Source organism: Symphalangus syndactylus, chromosome 18, assembly GCF_028878055.3.
Source record: "Symphalangus syndactylus isolate Jambi chromosome 18, NHGRI_mSymSyn1-v2.1_pri, whole genome shotgun sequence".
NCBI classification, from domain to species: Eukaryota; Metazoa; Chordata; class Mammalia; order Primates; family Hylobatidae; genus Symphalangus; species Symphalangus syndactylus.
This window is the reverse complement of record NC_072440.2, coordinates 80,918,152-80,939,039: the sequence shown is the minus strand read 5'-3', so window position 1 is coordinate 80,939,039 and position 20,888 is coordinate 80,918,152. Positions and strand designations below refer to the sequence as shown.

The 20,888-nt window shown below is 45.7% G+C and overlaps 1 protein-coding gene across 1 annotated transcript in view; it reads right to left on the bottom strand.

The window, feature by feature from the left end:
• CAPN14 (calpain 14) overlaps nt 1–20,888 on the bottom strand; it is an 88,652-nt gene that overhangs the window by 45,634 nt on the left and 22,130 nt on the right. The window contains exons 4-14 of the mRNA XM_063622742.1: nt 14,125–14,401; nt 11,970–12,039; nt 11,050–11,168; nt 10,779–10,915; nt 9,394–9,568; nt 8,404–8,466; nt 6,167–6,252; nt 3,336–3,409; nt 2,059–2,223; nt 773–936; nt 259–267 (exon numbers count right to left, since the gene is read on the bottom strand). Of these exons, the coding sequence (XP_063478812.1) occupies nt 259–267; nt 773–936; nt 2,059–2,223; nt 3,336–3,409; nt 6,167–6,252; nt 8,404–8,466; nt 9,394–9,568; nt 10,779–10,915; nt 11,050–11,168; nt 11,970–12,039; nt 14,125–14,401 (1,339 nt within the window). The remainder of the gene's footprint in view (nt 1–258; nt 268–772; nt 937–2,058; nt 2,224–3,335; nt 3,410–6,166; nt 6,253–8,403; nt 8,467–9,393; nt 9,569–10,778; nt 10,916–11,049; nt 11,169–11,969; nt 12,040–14,124; nt 14,402–20,888) is intronic.

Sequence of the window (20,888 nt, the reverse complement as noted above, 5' to 3'; positions counted from 1 at the left end):
TTTATTGCTTCTATGCTAGGCTCTAAGACTTTCCAACAGATGCAGGAGGATCTCTTGGGGGTCTTTGGATAAAAAAGATTAACAGATGTGCTTTACTTTCATATACACACAGGCAGTGGGCAGACATTCTCATCATCAGGAATTATCATAGCTTCTTACGCAGTATAAGCCTGCTCCAGTCTAACTAAATCCTGTGGAGGCTTGGCCACATGTGATATCACCCCAAAATAGGGCCACCCGGTCAAGTGCAGAACTCACCTTGTTCATCTAAAAAACAAAACAAAACAAAAGAGAGATCTCATTAGGCAGGGAATCTGGCTCTTTCATAAACTGAAACCCGAATAGAAGCTGATATACAAGGCCCTACCCAGAAGCTCTGTCCCCTCCCACAAGACCTGCTGTTCTATCAGTGACATTTTAATCTATCATTGGAAATTCTGGAAAAGAGGGAGGGAAAGAATGCTTGGCTTTTGGGGAGAGGAAAAGGAAGCCAACATTGATTATACTATGTGCCAGGCACAATAACAAGCACTACCACATAATCCTCTTTTATTCTACCCTTTGCCTAAATATCATTGTAGAAACTGATGGCCTAGTGCAAGAAGGTGACTTGCTCTAAATCACATGTTCCTAAAGGACAGAGCCTGGATTTGAAAACCCAGGTCTGTGAACAGAAATAGATGGTGATGAAGACAAGAAACAGGAAGACATGGTAACTGTTGGTGACCCCCATGGTTGGTCCCATGCCCCTGTGGTTCAGAGGTCCACCTACCCTATAGATGTAGAAGCCAATGGCGAGGAGAGCCTTCTGCTTGCGGCACCTGTGGCTGGGCTTCTGGAGCAGGGACACCAGCACGCTGCAGGGCCTCAGGGATCTCCTGCCCTCCTCAGGCCTCCAGACAGACAGCAGGAACTGCGGGTTCTTCCAAAATGTGTCTGGAGCAGAACACAGCAAGGTGAGAATGGGCCCCGGATCCCCATGCATCCTGCTTGCCAAACCACTAAGAGGTGAACAGTCTGAGGACGCCTCTGCCAGGATTGACACCCTGAGGCCCATTGGGACAGAGTCGGAGTCCCTTCAACCTTGGATCTACGTCCTTCCACCTTGCTCTTCCACCTGGAGGCCTTTTCCACCCTAAGGCCCATCGGGACAGGGTCGGGGTCCCTTCAACCTTGGCTCTTTGCCCTCCCACCTTGCTCTTCCACCTGGAGGTCTTCTCCAGACACACTGACTGGAGTTGTTCCCACCACTGTAGCCTCTATGTCTTGCTCAGTGCCTGGCCCAGGTGTTATACCCCACAGGCATGTGCTACCTGAGTAAGCAATTGTATTAACTCCCTGGGGAGGTGACCATGATCCTAGGGGCCTTTGCATTTTAATAGATGCAAAACCTTGGCTTAAGTCAGCTTCAGACTTTGAGGGAAATACTGTGTCAAAAGGGGGACTCCAGAGCTAAGGCCACCCTGGCCTGCTGAGGTCACACCCCACAGGCCTTGCCTTCAAAAGGGATGGCTCACTATCTCCAAAGTGGAGGAAGGGACAGGGTCACCAAACCTGTCCCAACTTGCGAGTCCAGACAGGTTTGTCTCCCGTATCTAGGGAGCCTGGGAAGCGCTGGCTTTGTGTTTCTCCCAGGCTCCAGGTGACAAGGGCCCTATACAATTTCTATTTCAATCCTGCCTAGTTAGGGGGTGGTTACTTCAGTGTTTTCAGTGGTCTTGTCCTAACACTAAAAATGATTCTCCTTTGCCCCTGCTTTTACCATGCCTGTGTGCCTGTGACCCCTGGTGCTGACTGGGACAGGGCAACCCTCTGGGAGGATGCTACCCCACAGGCTGGCAGTTTGACTGAGAGGACTCTGCCTTGGTGCACACTGGGACCAAAGGTGCCCCGTCTTCCCTGTGGTCATAGCCCAGGGCCCCAACACACAGTGAGGCAAGCAGAGCCTCCTCCCCACTCAGCCAATGCAGAATTTGTGCTGCACCCCTCTGTGCAGTCACCCTCACACCCCCGCCCAAAACCTCACCCTGAGAGCCCTGCTCCTGTGCACATGCTCACCCTGCAGCAACTGCCTCTGGCCACCAGCTGTGCTCCGCTTCTCCCATCTCCCCTCCCGCATGGTGTACGTCCACTTCTGGGCCACCTCCTGGCTCAACAGGCCTGGGGTCAGTTTACAGATAACCAGGAGCACAAAATGTGTTTTAAAGTCCTGCAGCGTCATCCCGTGGAGAGGAAGAAGGAAAAGCACAAAGAGATGGACCAGATAACGCCTAGTCATCAGGACCCATGGGGAGGGTGAAACGGAGCAGTGGGCATCCCAGCCCTCTCATGGACAAAGACACCAGCTCTTGTGCAGAGCTGAGCTGGCGATGGGCACATGAGCTGGGGCTGGCTAGATCCCTGTGAGGGTCCATCGTGGGGAGTTGGAGCTACTGAGAAGCCCCACCCTCTGGGTGGAAGCAGCCAGCCACATGGCTGACTGGGGGAGATGTTCCAGTTTCTGGAATCATGGTGATAGCAGCTGAATTAAGGCATAGCTAACTAGTCATTTGTTTTATCTACAAATGTTCAATAAGAATTACATATCAGTTCTTTCTCATTAATTCATGAAGATCTTTGCCCCTACTTGCTAACTTGTGGACTGCGACACTCTATTTAAGCTGTCTGATGCTCAGTTTACTTAACCATAAAGTGGAAAAAACAGGAATTTGCAGAGCTTGAGTTCAGTGAAAGGCCTTCCAAAGGGAGAGGGCGGTGGCAGGCTGTACTGGGTGGTTAATGGGAGCAGTCCTTGGAACGAGGGTTGACATTCACAGTAACAGTGGTGAGCAAAAGCAAAGGAGAACTGATGGGTCCATTTCAGACACCTAGAAGCAGCATCAGCTCAGGATGTCTTGGTGGCCTTTCAAAAAATGAGGTGAGCAGCTCCAGAGTGGGTGGCAGTGTTACTCTGCTCTAGAGGGCATTGGTCGGAGGCCTCCCCTATGACGAGACTTTGCAGTCTCTTCCTACCTCACGGCCTTTTCAGGACAAAAAAGGCAAAACCTGCTTGGAATATATTGAGCAAGAGAGCAGAGAGGAAGCCAGAGAGGGGGAAACAGGCTGGCTGAGCCCTCGCTGAGCTCCACCCTAGTGGCCTCTACTCTCATCACAGAGACAGTGACTGTTTATTTATAAGCACTGTTTGTCCTGCTAGACAGTGAGCTCCTAAAGGGATGGTGCCTTACTGATCTCTGTACATGAGGTTGGCACCCATGAGGCATCCAATAAACGTCTGCTGGATGGGTTTTCAAATGTAGGCCAGGACATTTGTCCAAGTCCCCAAGTCCAATACCAGAATTCTCCGTCATTGTCTTTCCTCAGAAGCAGAATCTTCTCCTTGGGGCTCAGCAGCTCCCATTTACTTGAACTGAAAATAGAAAAGGGAATGAAAACCTTGCAGGGAGCATGCTAGAAATTCTTTAGTAAAGGCTCTATAGTGTCATTATTTATTATTGTTTTCATACTACTTCAGACAACTAAATTTCCCATTCCATATTATACAGTAGCATGAACATTAATTGATAGCTTACCATGAGCCAAGCACTGGGCTAGATTCTTGACATACATTATTTCATTCAAGGCTAACAACAACTTTGTTGTTCTCATGTTAGAGAATAGGAAATTGAAGTTAAGAGAGATTAGGTCATTTGCTTGAAGTCATAAATCTATTAAATGTCAGGGCTAACATTTGAACTTGCATATTTTCGAAGCTCATCATTCAAACTTCTACTTCTGGCCACGAAGGAGTAAGACTGTCCTGACAGCCTCCTACCATCAAGAAATAAAAATGGGACAAAATATAAGAAACTGTTTTCAGGTATTGGACAGCAGGCATCAGGGGTCTGTGATCCCAGGAGGCTGGAAACAAATGAAGTGAGCCCTAACATCACCTAGGCTTTCTTCCTGAAGGTAATTTCTTGGCCAGTGCTGCAGGGAGAGAGACTCAAAAAAAGAACGTAATAGTCTGGCTGAGTGGAGGAGAGAGAATCTGGAGTTTGGGGAAACCCAGACAGCCAGAATTTGCTGGGCAAAGTATCTGAAAGGAGGGGGCTACATGAAAAAAAGGAGTTCCAGGAAACTTCATAGGGGTTCCTTTGCATCTTTGGCTGAGCTTTAATCTGTGCTTTCCTAAAGTGAAACTCCCCAAGACTGGACCGTAAGCAGGACACAGTGCTGGGAATCTCAGGCATTCCTACCGGACAGAGTTAAAAGACTTTATTTATTTATTTACTTATTTTTGAGACAGACTCTCACTCTGCCACGTATGCTGGAGTGCAGTGGTATGATCTCAGCTCACTGCAACCTCCGCCTCCCGGATTCAAGCAATTCTCCTGCCTCAGCCTCCCAAACAGCTGGGATTACAGGCACATGCCACCACACCCGGCTAATTTTTGCATTATTAGTAGAGATGTGGTTTCACCACGTTGGCCAGGCTGGTCTTGAACTCCTGACCTTAAATGATCTGCCTTCCTCGACCTCCCAAAGTGCTGGGATTACAGGTGTGAGCCACTGTGCCCAGCCAAAAGACTTTATTGAATACATGGAATCTTTACTAGAGATCCCAGAGGGTCTACAATTTAGTAGTGGAATCCAATTATCCCTGAAATAAAGGTTTGTCTTGACCTTCCCTAAAAGTGCTTAAAAACTTCAAAATATCAAAACAATCCCTAAGCAATGTAACTACCTACTTAAAAAAAAAAAAGTCTAATATTCTTTAAAGAAATACAATAAAATTCAGTACTCTGAAACTAAAATTTACAATGTCCAGCATGCAATAAAAAGTTATTAGCCATATGAAGAAGCAGGAAATATGATCCGTGACCAAGAATAAAGAAACAGTCCATAGAAACCGCCATAGAAATGAGAGAGATGATAGAATTAGCAGATAAGGACATTAAAACAGCTATTATAAAAGTGCCGCATATTCTCAAGGATGTAAAGAGAAACATGGACATAAAAAGGGGAGAAATGGAAGATCATCTCAAGTGAAATTTCTAGAATTGAAAATGTAATATTTAAAACGAAAAATATGCTGGATGGGATTAACAGCAGATTAAACACTACAAAATAAAAGCTCATCATTTTAATATTCACTATACCTCTGGATCCAAGAAATTAAGAAGCTTGCCTAAACTAAGATCACACAGCTAGGAAGTAACAACACTGTAATTTTACCCATCATCTATCTCTAATGTTAGTGCTTGTTCCTCTATGAAAGAAACCGCCACCAGCAACAATATGATGCTAGATTTCTGTAGCACGTTAAAATTTATGTATTTCTTTGGATGACATTTTCCCACATAGATCCAGTTCCTCTAATGTGCAACAAATATAATGCAGCACATTCTGTCAGGAGGAATATTCAACTTGTGTTTCTAAGCCTTCATTTTTTCAATATAAAAATGATTAAGTGATAATGTGTATATGGACATGTTTGTAGACTCTAAAGACCTGTAAAGGATTAAGTACTATAAATCTTAATAATGACAGAATGAAGGACTTTAGGACTTGATCTCCCTTTCTGCCTATGCCCTACAGCCAGTGTCTAGCCTGCAAAACCCGCATTTCTTTAGGGCTGCCATTAGGCAGAAACAACCTAAATGTAGGCATCTAATCAGAATGCCCAGAGGCTACTATATGTAACCAGAGTGTAGAGTCCAATCCAAATCTGTCTACCCTTGACTCAGCAAACCCAGGAGTGTACTGAACCATGCCAGGGAAAGACACTGAACCAAGGCACCAAAGACCTTGGTTGAGTCATGCTGTATGACCTTAGGCAATTCAATTAATCCAAGTTTCTCTATTAGTAAAATGGGGATAAAACTATCTACTTTGTAATAACGTTGTTTGGGGGATTAAATGAGATAATAAAAATTCAAAAGGTTTAGCACAGTGCTGGCAAGCCCTCAAATAAACATTAGCTTTAATTATTACAATGAAAGAGAAAGCAGTCTGTGTACCATAAAGCATCTTATAAATGTGAGGGATTGAGCTTCCCAGTCTGAAGGCCTCCAGATCCAGCCTAAGACCAAAGGAAGCACACATTTGAATCTGTGTGCAAATGGCAGCCTCCTTTGCCTACAACTACTCATTCTCGCCCCTCCAAGATGTCCCCAAAGTTCACCTGTCACTCCAGTCTCCTTTCCATTCCACCTTTCCCCAGGGGTTCCATAGCTTGACGAGATATTCAGGTCTATGTTTGCAGGTCACCTGCATAAAACGAGAGGCAGTTTAGGTGGCTGGGCAGAGTGCAAGCATTCCAGAGATCTGAGTGAGACTTGGGCCTGGAGCTGAGCAACTGCAGTGGAAAATCACAGGCCCAGAGAGAGCTGGTAGAGGAGAAAGTGGCTCTGCTTCTTGTACTTACAAGCTGTGAGACCTAGGGCAAATCATCTAATCTCTCTCTGTCTCCATTTCCCAATCTGTGAAATAAGGTCAATAGTCATACCTATGATAGTGGGTTGAATGGTGATCTTCCCTCCCCAAAGAGGATACATACACTCAGAACCTGTGAACATGACCCTATTTGGAAAAAGGATCTTTGCAAATGTAATTAAAGTAAGGACCTGGGTTTGAGATAATTCTGGATTAGGGTGGGCCCTAAATCCAAAGACAAGTGTCAGAAGAGAAGAGGAGAGGACACAGAGAAGGTCACGTGAAGATGGAGGCAGAGACTGGAGTTATGTAGACCAAGCCAAGGAACAGCTGGAGCCCCTGGAAGGTGGAGACGGCAAGAAGGGATTCGATTCTTCCCCAGAGCCTTCAGAGGGAGCACGCCCCTGCTCACACCTTGATTTCAGACTTCAGGCTTTCGGAACTGAGAAAATTAATTTCTGTTGTTTTCAAGCTCCCCCGCCCCCAACATTTTATGGTAATTTGTTGTGGCAACCCTAGGAAACCAGTAGACATTGTGAAAGGAAAATAAATCTTGGGACCCCAAAATCACTAATCTAAAGGGAAAAGTCAAGTTGGGAACTGCTTAGGGCAAACCTGCCTCTCATTCTATTCAAAGCCACCCCTCTGATCACTGAGATAGATGCATATCTGGTTGCCTCCTTTGGAAAGACTAACAGAAACTTGAAAGAATGCAACCATTTGTCTCTTATCTACCTGTGACCTGGAAGCCCCCTCCCTGCTTTGAGTAGTCCCACCTTTCCAGACAGAACCAAATGTTCATCTTACATATGTTGATTGATGTCTCACGTCTCCCTAAAATGTATAAAACCAAACTGTTCTCTGACCACCTTGGGCACACATAGTCAGGACCTCCTGAGACTGTGTTGCAGGCACGCATCCTCAACCTTGGCAAAATAAACTTTCTAAATTAACTGAGACCTGTCTCAGATATTTGGGGTTCACAACCTACTCAGAGTAGTGCTGGGAGGATGAAATGAGTCCACATTTGTAAGGCAGTTAAACAGCATTTAGCACACAGTAAGTGCTATATAAATTTTGTTAATAAATATGGAAATAAATTAAAAGCTCTGGGCACACAGACCAACACAGTTGTTGGAGATGTAGAAGGAAGAAGTTAAGTGTGAATTGAGTCCAAGAAATTTGAAACAGAGTTAAAGGAAACTGGAAGACTTGGGAGGAGTTGGGCCCTCTAGAGAATATCAGAGGTTCTTTAACTTAAACCTGCTGACTTCTTGTCTCCATGCTTTGCTTACACTGCTCCCTCCACCAGAATGCCCTTCTCGCCCCGTACAAACCTACCCATTACAAGGACCAACTCAATGTCACCTCCTCTGTAAGAGACTTTTCTGACTTCTCCCCAACCCAACTCGATGGAGGTCTTTTCTCTTATCCATGAATTCCTAAAGTCTTTCATCTACACTTTCTTCTCTCAGTTTCAACTTTGCTTCCGCCTCATTTTCAGATATGGTTTGTGACCATACCTGACTGTAAGCCCTTTGTAGGCAGGTCCTGCCTGGTGCATCTTCCTCTCAATGCCTAGTAGAGCTCAAAAGATGGATAGCAATGGAGACTGTCATATGGAGACTGTCATAAAGAAGCGTGTGAGAGAGGAGTAGAAATTTGGGAGGGAAGAACCAGATGAAATGGTTGTTCTTGGCAGCCCAGAGTGAAGCAAAGTTCAAGGAAGGGTTGTGAGGTACAGCAGGGTGGGAGGATGGTTGGCTGAGGGCTGCCCCAGGGGATGAGGTTGGGATGATGCATTGGCGGTGGCAAAGCCTGGACCCACCACTTCACCCCAGGAAATAGATGCCGAGGCACAGGGACCCACTAAAGACTTTACCCACTCTCCAGATGGTGCAGAAACTAAATCCACCAAGATAAGCTAGGGTCCAGAGAGGGAAGGGCAAGGCTGAGAGGGAAACCGAGGGGCCAACCTCAACCCACCTTCCTGATTCCTGTGAGAGTATAGGCATGGCCTTCCACCAGCCCATTCTCCAGAATCTTCTCCTTCTGCAGAGACAAGAGAGGTCCTGATCAGTCTTCTGTTATGTACAGCTTATTCTTTGAGTTGTGGGAAGGCTGTTTGGCTGAAGCAGGAGTTTATGGAGAGAAGTGTGGGAGATAATCACACGGTATGGTACGTTGTAGTTTTCAAAGCTCTTCGGTATCCATAGTCTCATTCCACTCTCTCAATAAGTGAGCCATTCTGCAGTAATCATGTCATACCCTCCATTTTACAGAGGACAAACTCTATTTAGAGTTGTTGAGTCAACGTGTGAGGTGACACATTTGGCCATTAGTGAAGGCAGGGCTGAACTGAGGGCTTCCTACTCCTGTTCCATTGTTTCAATTGTTATCAAATAGGAAGTGGAAAGTGCCTTGCATGTAGCTGGCACTTAAAAATTGTTAGCATCCTTCTCTGCACATCATCTTCTTTTTCCTACTGCCTTGCCTGTCCTGAGGCCCCAGCACTGCTGCTCTGGTTTTTTTGTTTTTGTTTTTTAAAACGGAATCTCTCTCTTGTTGCCCATGCTGGAGTGCAAGGGTGAGATCTCGGGTTACTGCAACCTCCTCCTCCCGGGTTTTAGTGATTCTCCTGCCGCAGCCTCCCAAATAGCTGGGATTACAGGTGACCATCACCATGCCCAGCTAATTTTTGTATTTTTCAGTAGAGATGGGGTTTCACCATATTGGCCAGGCTGATCTCGAACTCCTGACCCCAGGTGATCTGCCCACCTCGGCCTCCCAAAGTGCTGGGATTACAGGCATGAGCCAATGCACCTGGCCTTGCTGCCAGGTGTGAACACCAGGACCTCAGCAGTAGGAGCTGGGTGGAGGTCCTGAGCCTATACCCAGATGAGGGTAGTGGTGGTAGATGGAGAGCATGGGTGCAGGAGAAGAGGCACATGGGTGCCAGTGGCAGCCCAGTCTCACCCCTGAGCGGGTCTGGCAGCCAATGAGGGTTCTGTTGTAGGTGGCTTTGATGAGGATGTCCCAGAGGTTGCCATGGGCTTCTGCCAGGTTGATGGTCATTGTCACCCCTCCAGTGAAGTCTACAAGAGCTTCAGACACCTGTCCTGACTGCAAGTCTTCATAGGAACCAGAGAGCCTGGCCAGGGAAGAAATAAACATGAGAAGAAAAAAGTATCATGAGTATTTATAATTTTATGTGGCCTCGGCATCCACTTTTAAATAGGAGTTTAGTTTTCTCATACCAAAAGCAGAGCTCAGGCAACCCTGACATAGTTTCCAATACCACACCCATCCTGAATGGCTCCAGCTGGTGGTCATAGATAAAACTTAGAGGCATCTCTCCTGCCTAGAAGACTGGGAACCCCTCTTTCCCACCACTTCCTTTAAATAGACCATTCAGACGTTTGCCTGAGAACTTAGTGACCGCCTGTCACTCACAGCGAGATCTGGAACTAGTGCCTGCTTGCTTTGAACCCATCAGTTAAAGCTGCTTGCGGGAAACCTGTTGGGACAACACCCTGGACTCAAGAAAAGGTATGTGTCCACCACAGGTCCATTTTCTCTTTCTGCCTGGGCCCCCTGACCTCCACATGCATGTGTGCGTGTGTGTGTGTGCATGTGTATATGCGTGGGTGTGTGCACATGTGTGTGTGCGTGTATGTGGGTGCGTGCATGTATGTGCATGTGTGTGTGTGTGCATGCGTGTGTCTGTGTGTGTGTGTGCATGTGTGTGTGCGTGCGTGGTGTGTGTGCACTCCATGCATGCCAAGTACCCTCTAGGGTCTGTAGGTATGAAAAACTCTTAAACTTTCATATTGCAGTTGTGTCGTTGAAGCTGTGCCTACAATCCGACCTCTGATGATCAGGCTGCCCCACAGAGACCCAAGCAGGTGGATCCCCTGCTGCTACTCCTTCATTCAGGCCTCTTAGCTGCTGGGGACAGCAGTGATCAACTAGGTTGAGAGGGTTTCATTCAAAACAAAAGGAAGGGGCATTTAAACTGTAGATTAGATGGTCCAAATGAGAAGCGAAGCCTTTGCTTAGGTTTTCTTTGGCTGTATCTTGCTACTCCTTCCTTCCATCCCAGGAGCAAAGGAGAGAATATACACTCAGAGCTCCTATCCCCCTTAATTCCATCCATTAGGGAAAGGCAAAACTCTTGAATGCAGGTTTAGATGAGGCGACCCCTACATAAAAGACTCTGAACACATTGTCACTTCTATGTCGGCTAAGACATGCCTCAGGATCTCATTTCATAAACTTTACCTGACTCCACTCCCCTCCCTCAACATTGAGAGAGACAAAAAGAAGTGATGGGAAGGGGGATATTTCTGCCGGTTTCTTACTTGGCATAGGCCTTTTCCAGAAGTGCTCCCCAGAACAAGTTCTTGTAGGTGGAGGAGACAAAGACCAGCTGGCCAGCCTCATTCACAGGCAGACGGTCATCGATCACCACAGGAACCCCGTTCCCGTAGTGCCAGAACTGGAGGGAGAGAGTGGCCCCGGGTGAATGAGGACTGCTAGAGATGGTGATCAGCCCAGAAGGTGAAGACATGGTCCTCCAGGAACCCTTTCCCTATGGCTCCCTCTGGGCCAAGGACCCGGGAAGACACTCACCCAGAACCGGAAGATGCCAGCATACTTCTCAGTGAAATTCTGATTCAGGGGAACAACCCGGCTCAGGATGTCCTGGTGCAAGGTCAGAGCTTGCAAAGCAGCCAAGAACCAGCAGTCTCCTAAGTTAGACAGCACACAGCATCTGCATGAATCTACTGGGGACTTCATGCCTGCAGGAAATGCCCGGTCTCAATGGCTACCCTCTCTGGGCTTGTAGCCTAGTTTAGGAGAAGGGAATTATATACTGGGAAGGTGGATGATGAGTGTGCAGAGGTGGGGCTGGGAGCATTGGCTGAAATCCAACTTGACCCCAAAACCAGAGCCATGTTCCTGGACCAGCTTTTAGATTCCTGAATGCCCTATCCTCAGGAATTGGGACCTCAGCGCCACTCTCTTTTTCCAAATCTTGCCTCCGAAACTGATTTATGTACTTCTGGGAAAGCCTCAACCCTTTGGGACTCCATTTCCCTGTCTGTGAAGTGGGTATCACTGGTCTTGGTTGGGCCTTCCTTGATGACCAATTTACTATTTTAGAAAGGTAGAGTTGAGGATAGATCTGCTTTGATCCTATTCTGGGGAGGCTAATGACTGCTGTCTCAAGAAGGACCCATTGTGGGAACTAAAATAGAGTGAGCACATTTTCCAAACTTAAAATTTAGAACTGTAAACTGGTAATGAGGACTATGTGAGGACTTAGGCAGGGTATGGCATTCCCACGCATCCCCAGAGGACCAGTTTTTATAAACCTCACGGCAAAGAACAGAGCATGTCCAGGTAGCGTTCAGGGTTTGCCAGTGAATAGCCATTTTGGGCCTGTCTCCAGTGGGGGTCTCTGGCTTCTCTTCATCATGCACTCCATCTTGGCCAGGCCTGGCCAGCAGGCAGCCTGGTGTCTCTCTCCCGGGGCTGTGCAAACTTACCTACCATGCCCTGGCACAGATCCAGCCTTTTGGCCTTGGCAAAATAAGACTGGGGATTGCTGTGCAGCTCCTGGGGAAGACAAACAGAATTGTTATTCTGACCTAGAACAAAAAAGCTCCTGGAGCTACAGTGACCACGTTTTCCCATACCCCAAAACTGGACTTATGGGGACAAAGATACAGAATATATGTGTGATCAGTGCTATCTCAGAAGATCTGGGATACAGAATTCTGTCCTTTGTATTTCTCATTCCTTCTTATAGCTCGTGTAAGTCAGAGCCCTGGAGAACTCTGTGTAGATATTGAGAAATAGCACTGATACCAAAAATGCCTTTTCTTAGAGTTTCTATTAAAAATGGAAACACTTTTATAGGAGGTATTTTCAGTTTTCCTAGATATCTTCTCTTTCTCTTTTTTCTCCCTTACTCCTCCTTCTTCTTCCTGACCCCTAATATGATGGTCTCTTTGGCTTTTCCTGATGAGATGCCGCCTGCGGTGGGGCGGTAGGGGGGTGGTTTCTGCTCCGTGGCAAGATTTATATTCTCAGTCTTTGCGCGGACACAGTTTCCCCAAGTCAGGTGTAGAGCAGAGTCTCTATGTCAGCAGTTCCCAGGATTTTCTGAGAGAAGTAGGATTTTGGCTGCCATGTAGTTTAGGAGGCTCACTGCAGAATTTTGCACACAGTAGGGACTTCATAAGTCTGGGGCTGCAGGTATCGATGGTGGTGGGTGAGTAGGGAAGAGAAAAGGAAAGTCTGTGGCACAGGCTTACACTTTACCCTGTTTGCTAGCCGTGTTCCTGAAATCTTGTATGTAAATCAAGTTTCAGGGAGATGGATTACATTTGAACACATTAAGAAGTTGCTTTTAAAGGAATTGATGTATTTTATAGAGTGAAGAATACTTTTGTAAAGTGATTAATAGCTTCTTAATTTACATGTTTCATGAGCCTGTTTTTTGGGGAGGAGGTTGGAGAGATGTTAAAATTTATCTCTCTGGCAGATGGTATTGGCTGTGACTCAGGAAGCCTTGCCATCTCAGATGAAGCTAAACAGTACCTTGATATATTTTTGGCTATAGCTGTTCTGCATATTTCTGGGCAGGACTGAGGGAGGGCTACATCTTAGACCACTCTCAAAATCACCCCTGGTTTTCTCCATCTGGAAAGTGAGAATGTGGGAACATACCCATTCCCTTCTCATGGAGATCAATGACAGTAAGACCTGGTGTGATATTGTGAAATATATATTTGGTCTTCATTTGCTCAGTTTTCTGACACTCAGCTCCCAAAACCTTGGGAACCTCTAGAGTGATAAGAGTGTTCTTTGTATGCTAATGATTGACTGGTGACTGGTGGTCTCTAGGTAGCTTCAGGATAGGGTGTGGTCATTGGAAAACCAAGGCAGGATTAGAAGGTTGGGACTTTCAGCCCCACACCCTGATCTCTGGGGAGGGGAGGGAAACTGAAGGTTAAGTTGATCACCAAAGGCCAATGATGTAATCAATCGTGCCTAGGTAATAAGGCCTCCATAAAAACCCAAAAGGACAGGGTGTAAGGAGCTCTAGATATCTGAACACATGGAGGTCCCTGGAGGGTGGCACAACCAGGGAGGGCATGAGAGCTCTGCACCCTTTCCCCATGCCTTGCCCTATGCATCTCTTCCACCTGGCTGTCATCTGCATCCTTTGTAATACCCTTTATAATAAATCATTAAATGTAAGCAAAGCATTTCCCTGAGTCCTGTGAGCCTCCCTAGCAAATTAATCAAACCCAAGAAGGGGATCATGGGAATCACGGTCCTGATTTATGGCTGGTCGTGAGAAGTACAGGTCACAACCTGGGACTTGTGATTGGCATCTGAAGTAGGGGCAGTCTTGTGGGATGAACACTCAACCTGTGAGATCTGACACCGTCTCTAGGTAGACAGTGTCGGAATTAAATTTCATTACAGAATACCCAGATGGTGGCCACCAGAGAATTGCTTGGCATGTGGGGAAAACCTCCTACACATCTGGTGTTAGAAGAGTGTGTTGTGTTGAGCGGAGAGGAGAGAGTAGGAAAAAGCCTGTTTTTTTCTCCCATATATCTTAGGCGTAGTATCTGAAAGCCCTAAACCCTGGGGCAGGAGGGTCTGGGCTGACACATTTTGCCTCACCGGGGGCCTCTTCCACTGCAGGCGGGGTGGCAGCTTCTGCAGCAGGGAGCCACTGCTGATGGAGCTCAGGGTGGCCGGGAAGCTGGTGTCTTCAAAGAGGCAGCCATTCCTCAGGCACTCTGCCAGCAAGGCCTCAAAGTCCTGTTGGGGTTGCTGTGGAGAGGCCCTCCTAGAGTACCTTGGCACCAGCTTCCATCCACATCGGAAAGATGGCCACAGAGACATGGCAGGTGGTGGGTACAGTCCTGTGAGTCTTCCTGAGGAGTCTCTGCTGCTCCTGAAATGGAGAGAGGATGGTCAGTTTCCTCACTTCCTGTTTGTGCTTTGCCATTGCCACAGAGAGTAGGGGAAGGATGGAGAGAATGGGAGCGGAGAAGTCAGCTGGTGAGAAAGAGACAGAAGCAGGTGGTTCGATTTTGTCCCAGAGAGGGGGTGTCCTTGAGCACTCGCTCAAGTGCTTGAGGACCTGGTGGGAGATCAGGGATCTTGTGGCAAAAGCCTATAGAAGGGAAAGGTCTCTCAAGCCTCAGGTCTGAGTCCTGGGCCCCTGACTGCACCAGTGTCACAGGGGTCCCTTCTGCTTAGTGGGGAGGCAGGAGAAGAGAAGTAGGAAGCTGGAGCTCAGTACCCTGGGCCAGAGGGTCCTGTGCCTGCCAAGGTAGTGGGGAGTAGTGGCTGCCTGCTCAGGCATCCACCAGGCCTGCCAACTCCTGCCTCCCAGCTACAGACACACAGCATTCCTCCTGCTTCAATGTCCTCCTTATTCTTCCCTGCAAAACCTCCTCCTACATTATCTTTATTTTTTTTTTAATTTTTATTTTTTTGAGACAGAGTCTCATTCTGTTGCCCAGGCTTGAGTGCAGTGGTGCGATCTCGGCTCAGTGCAACCTCTGCCTCCCAGGTTCAAGCGATTCTCCTGCCTCAGCCTCCCGAGTAGCTGGGATTAGCAAGGCCGCAGGGGGTGCTAGGGGCCAGCAGACCCCGCGCAGGAACCTCCCAAGGACGTCTCTCCCATCCCGGGAGCCCCCAGCTGTGCTCTGGGTCGGGGGTAAAGCCCCAGACTCTAGCACAGGGCGCGTGGGTGTCTCACAGAAGGCCCCCACGGGTGGTTGCAGGCCCCAGCAGGGCTGCAGGTTGGCATGGGCAGGCCGACAGTGCATCAGATACAGACCCCCGCTACCACACCCAGCTAATTTTTGAATTTTTAGTAGAGATGGGGTTTTGCCATGTAGGCCAGGCTGGTCTCGAACTCCTGACCTCAAGTGATCCGCCCGCCTTGGCCTCCCAAAGTGTTGGGATTACAGGCATGAGCCACCATGGCTCGCCTACATTCTCTTTAAAAAGTAATCCTTCCTTGAAGACTTTCTTGCTAATGTAAAAGGCGGAAAAAAAATCACATGCACATATTTTGGCAAATACCAACAGTTGCCGGTATGTGCCCATTCTCCCCTTTCCCTTGTTAACAGAATCCCTGTTTTGATAACCCAGCTACAAAACTTGATTTCCTGAAGCTTCTTGCAGGACAGGTTGGCTACACAATATAGTTTTTCATTTTACCGTTGCATAACCACCAATCTTATCTAGCCCCACCCCCACCCCGACCCCCTCATTTTTCAGGTGTTACAACTGAAACCTGTCCATTCATTCACCAAAAATTTTACTGGTAACTTATTTGTCAGGCTTGAGCTAGGCACTGCTCATGTAAGACAGTCTGGGCCCTCATGGCTCTTACAGTTTAGAGGGTGGGAGAGCGAGAAGGGTTAAATGATCTTCCTGGTGCTATACAGGGAGATTTTATAAGGGCTGTATCCAGAACCCAGAGCCCTGACTCCCATAACAATGTTCAGCTCTCAGTGCTACAAACTGCCTATTACATCCAGCACAGTGTTTGGGACAGAATGTATACACACTAAAAGTAACTCACAAACATGCTTATACCGAGTGTGAGTTCTCCCTCATGGCTGTAGAAGTGACCTGGGGTCCTCTCCATTTGTCAAGGTCCTGCCCATCCCCCAAAGTCTAACTTGAGTCCTTTCCCCAGGAAGCCCTCCTTGAGTGCCTGGAATTCGCTGAGATCCCCTCATTCTGTCTATTGACCCATTGTCTACCTCATTGGGCACCCTGCCGTCTTGGTGCTTCTCAAATTATCACTAGTGAAGGGCCTATGTTCTTTTATTTCCAATTTGTCATAGAAATTTAACAAAAATGAATAAATATGAACATAAAATTTTAAAAGATATATAAAGTCAAGCCCCTCTTTAAGATTTTTTCAGGTCAGGTGCAAGGGCTCACATCTGTAATCCCAGCATTTTGGGAAGCCAAGGTGGGCAAATCACTTGAGCCCAGAAGTTCGATACCAGTTGGGGCAACGTGACAAAACTTTGTCTACATAAAAATACAAAAATTAGCTAGGCATGGTGATGCATGACTGTAGTCCTAGCTACTTGGGAGGCTGAGACAGGAGGATCACTTGAACCGGGAGGTAGAGGTTGCAGTGAACAGAGATGGCAGCACTGCACTCCAGCCTGGGCAACAGAGCAAGACTCTGTCTCAAAAAAAAAAGTTAGATTCAACAAAAATTAAATTAAATTTAAATTATTTGATCAGTTGCTATAAAAGTTTCTAAACACTTGCTCTCAGTTTTGTAGGTAGCTCATCAAGCACTGCTAGTGACCAGTTGGTGGAGTGGCCCCACTGTGATTCTGCTCTGAGTGATGTATGCACAGAAGCCTCTTCTGCCTAATGGCTTTTGAATCCTCTGCAGGATTGGCACTGCTAGAATGTTGTCTCACACCCTTACCCCTGAGAGCTGAGGGCGGTCGATTCCTGGCTATTCTTATTTGTCACGGGTGCCTGTGTACTTCCTGGGGGAAGACCCAGCCCTCTTCTAACCCAGGTCACAGAGACTCAAAAACTGTTACTCAGGTCTTGTGTTTTTCTCTGGAGTTTTTTGTCCTGTGGATGAGTAGGCAAAGCTTCCCCCAGGCTTATCCCATTTTCTCTGGAGTTTTTTGTCCTGTGGATGAGTAGGCAAAGCTTCCCCCAGGCTTATCCCATTTTCTTCCCAAGAAGTTTCTTCTACCACCTGTACATTTGTAAACAAACTTGAGGCCTCACAAAGGCAACGTCTCCCTTTTTGCCCCTTCAAGCCTTTACAACAATCCTTTACTGCTTGTCCTGTGAAAAATGATAGAGGGTCCCCTGGCTTCAGAACCTCACTCAGGCTCATGGCCTCCTTACCAAGTGCTGGGTCATACTTGGATTCCTCTTCAAGCCTGCAAATGCTATATCTCGTGACAAGCACAGTACATCATGGGCTCAGAAGACAAAACGCCCATCACAGGTTCCTCTCACCCTCCAAAGTTTAGAATGAGGCCACACGTGTGCGTGCACACACATACACACACACACACAATCTTATTTTTAAATAAGTATTCCTAAGTCACCTTAGGGAGAATATAGGCCCAGATGAAACCAGTTGGCAGTTCTTGCATGTTTCCTATATATTACAAACCATGGATGAAATTGGCTCATTTCCAGATTGGCACAGCTCTCTACAAAGGGCAAGATGGGTCTAGGTCACATTTGGAAATTCATTTTGACTATTGTAAGTGAGCAGCGTTGGAGCAGATCCACAAAATAAGACTATGCAAATAGATAGGTGAAGGCGAATGGGGCTCAAGCTATTTAAGAATGTGCAGCCTAAAAGCATACTCCAGGGGCCTCAGCGTTCTTTCCTTGGCTCCCCATAAGCTGCTAGGCTGTTCTGCAGTGGTTTGCATGTCAGCATTATTATTATTTTTTATTAGAGACAAGGTGTCACTCTGTCAACCAAGCTGGAGTACAAGGACACGATCATAGCTTACTACAGCCTTGAATTCCTCTGCCTCAGCCTCTTATGTAGTTAGGACTACAGGTTCATGCCACCATGCCCAGCTAACTTTTTTTTTTTTTTTGTAGAGATGAGGTCTTGCTGTGTTGCCCAGGCTAGTCTCTAACTCCTGGCCTCAAGCGATCCTTCCACCTCAGCTTCCCAAAGTGCTGGCATTACAGGCATGAACCACACTGTGCCTGTCCAAAATTTATTTAGACTCAGGAAGTAAACAGAGAGTCAGGCTTTGATCTTCACTTCTTCCATACTGGCTATTCTCCCCTTATCTATAGATGCTGGGTGCTAGGAAGGGCGTTATGATGGTGAGAGGTGTCAAATAACCTGGTGCTCAGATAACCTAAGTGCTTTGATCCAAAGGAGGAGGCCTTTGAACGCTAACTGGCTTGTGACCATCAGGAGCATCACCAGACAAGACACCTGGGGATACACCAGCCAGCAGCACAAACTCCAAACCCTAATCCTTATATACAGGCAGGGTTCCTCGTCTCTCCTGATAACCCTCTGCCTATTTAATATTTTAGTGTTTATTAAAAGGTAAATGGGAACATTTTAAATGTGGGAGAAGGAACAGACTGTAGATACACCTTGTGTCAAAATTTACTCCTTCAGTTGGGTCTCAGTGGTATTTCAGTAGCCAGTGTGAGCAGGATGACAGGAGCCAGCTGTGCACATCTCTTCCCAAGTCTTTATTCCATCATGCCATGTTAATACCTTGTAATTGGCCATCGTGGGAGTGTCCATACCATGGAACGGTAAATGCTACAAATCAGAGCTACTTGGCCTTTTAAAAAAAAAAAAAAATTGAGAGCTAGTTGTTGAATATTACCAGCGCAGCACTGGTCAACCTTAAGACAGCAGATTGCCTGGTCCTATGAGGTTGTCCACCTGGAAGTTTCCCTGTTGTCCAGGAATATAGAGTCCACAGCCACAGGTGAGAATCTGTGAAGGCTTTACAAAGGGTGGTCTTACAACTCATTCAGAAAGAGAGGTTGATATCAGTGAAAACATTGACTCTCACAAACTGGACAGAAATGAATACTAAATCTCTGCCATTAAAAGTTCAGTCAGGGCCGGGAGCAGTGGCTCACACCTGTAATCCCAGCACTTTGGGAGGCTGAGGAGGGCGGATCACGAGGTCGGGAGATCAAGACCATCCTGGCTAACACGGTGAAACCCCGTCTCTACTAATAATGCGAAAAAAAAATTAGCCGGGCGTGGTGGCAGATGCCTGTAGTCCCAGCTACCCGGAAGGCTGAGGCAGGAGAATGGTGTGAATCTGGGAGGCAAAGCTTGCAGTGAACCAAGATCGCACCACTGCACACCAGCCTGGGCGACAGAGCGAGACTCCATCTCAAAAAAATAAAAAATAAAATAAAATAAAATAAAAGTTCAGTCAGACTTCAGGTTTTTATACATTTGTTCTAATCACTTTAAAGTCAGGAGAATTAGTTTTCACTTAGCTATGAGTTGACTTATTTTCATTTTAAAATCCAAATGACATATATTTATTGCAGAAAAATCAAGAGAAAGAAAGGAAATATAAATTACCCATATTTCCACTACTCAGTGATAGTCATAGCTAACATTTTAATGTACACTTTTAGAGAAAATTTTCTATGCTTAATTATTTTTCTAATGAAAGTGAATATAGTATTATACATTGTGTTTTATACTTTTTTTACTTGACAATATCTAATGAACACTTGCCTTTGCCAATAAGTTGAACATACAAGAACATATTTAATTATTGCAAAGCATGCCAAATCATAGGTCAACCAAAATTTATTTTTAAAATCTACTGTTTCTGGAATTTCATGTTATTTCTTCTTTTTCACTAAACAGTGACAGTATTACTAGAGTTTAACTATGTCTTTTAGCACATCCTAATTATTTTCCTAGGATAAATTTGAGCTAGAATGAAATTTATTTAACCTAAGAAAATATATTTACTAAAAAAATCTAGAGGAACACCATACTTTCTGAGGAAAGATAAAAGATACTTCCTTAAAATAAACAGAAGATAAGAATGGTGATTACTACCATTCTTAATAACTTTTAATTGTAATTCCTAGTTAAGCCAATAAAACAGAAAGAAAGAAAGAAAGAAAGAAAGAAAGAAAGAAAGAAAGAAAGAAAGAAAGAAAGAAAGAAAGAAAAGAAAGAAAGAAAGAAAGAAAAGAAAGAAAGAAAGGACAAAGAGAGAAAGAAAGAGAGAAAGAGAGGGAGGGAGGAAGGCAGGCAGGCAGGCAGGAAGGAAGGAAGGAAGGGGCACAAAAATCAAAGCAAAAAAATGACTATTATTCACAGAAGAGATTATTTTACATGTAGAATATCTAAGAAAATATTTTTTAAAAACTATAAGAAATATCAGAATTCAAGAAGGTCAGTGAATACAAGTTAAATACACTATACAGAAACTCAGTGGTATTCTTTTTAAAACAGCAAGAACTAACTAGAAAATGTATTAGGAAAAAAAGATCTATTCTTCATAACGACTCAGGTTACTAGTTTGAGTAACCTGGTGCCATTAATCAAATACAGGAGTCAGTTAGAGGTTCTGTGAGCAAAATGATTTTAGATATAATCATTATAAACAAATACACATCACCAATGAAGTTGTGTATAGATCATGGCCCCAATATTATTAAACGCACACGCGCGCACGTGCGCGCACACACACACACACGCACACACACACACACACACGATGGGAAGAAAACATATATAAATAAGATTATGAACTATCTCTGGATAATGTGACTAAGACATTTATTTTACTTTATTAGACTTTTCTATATCTTCTGGACTCCTCAATTAGTATGTATTACTTCTATCATGAGGAAAAAAATGTGTTTAATAAAAACACAATATT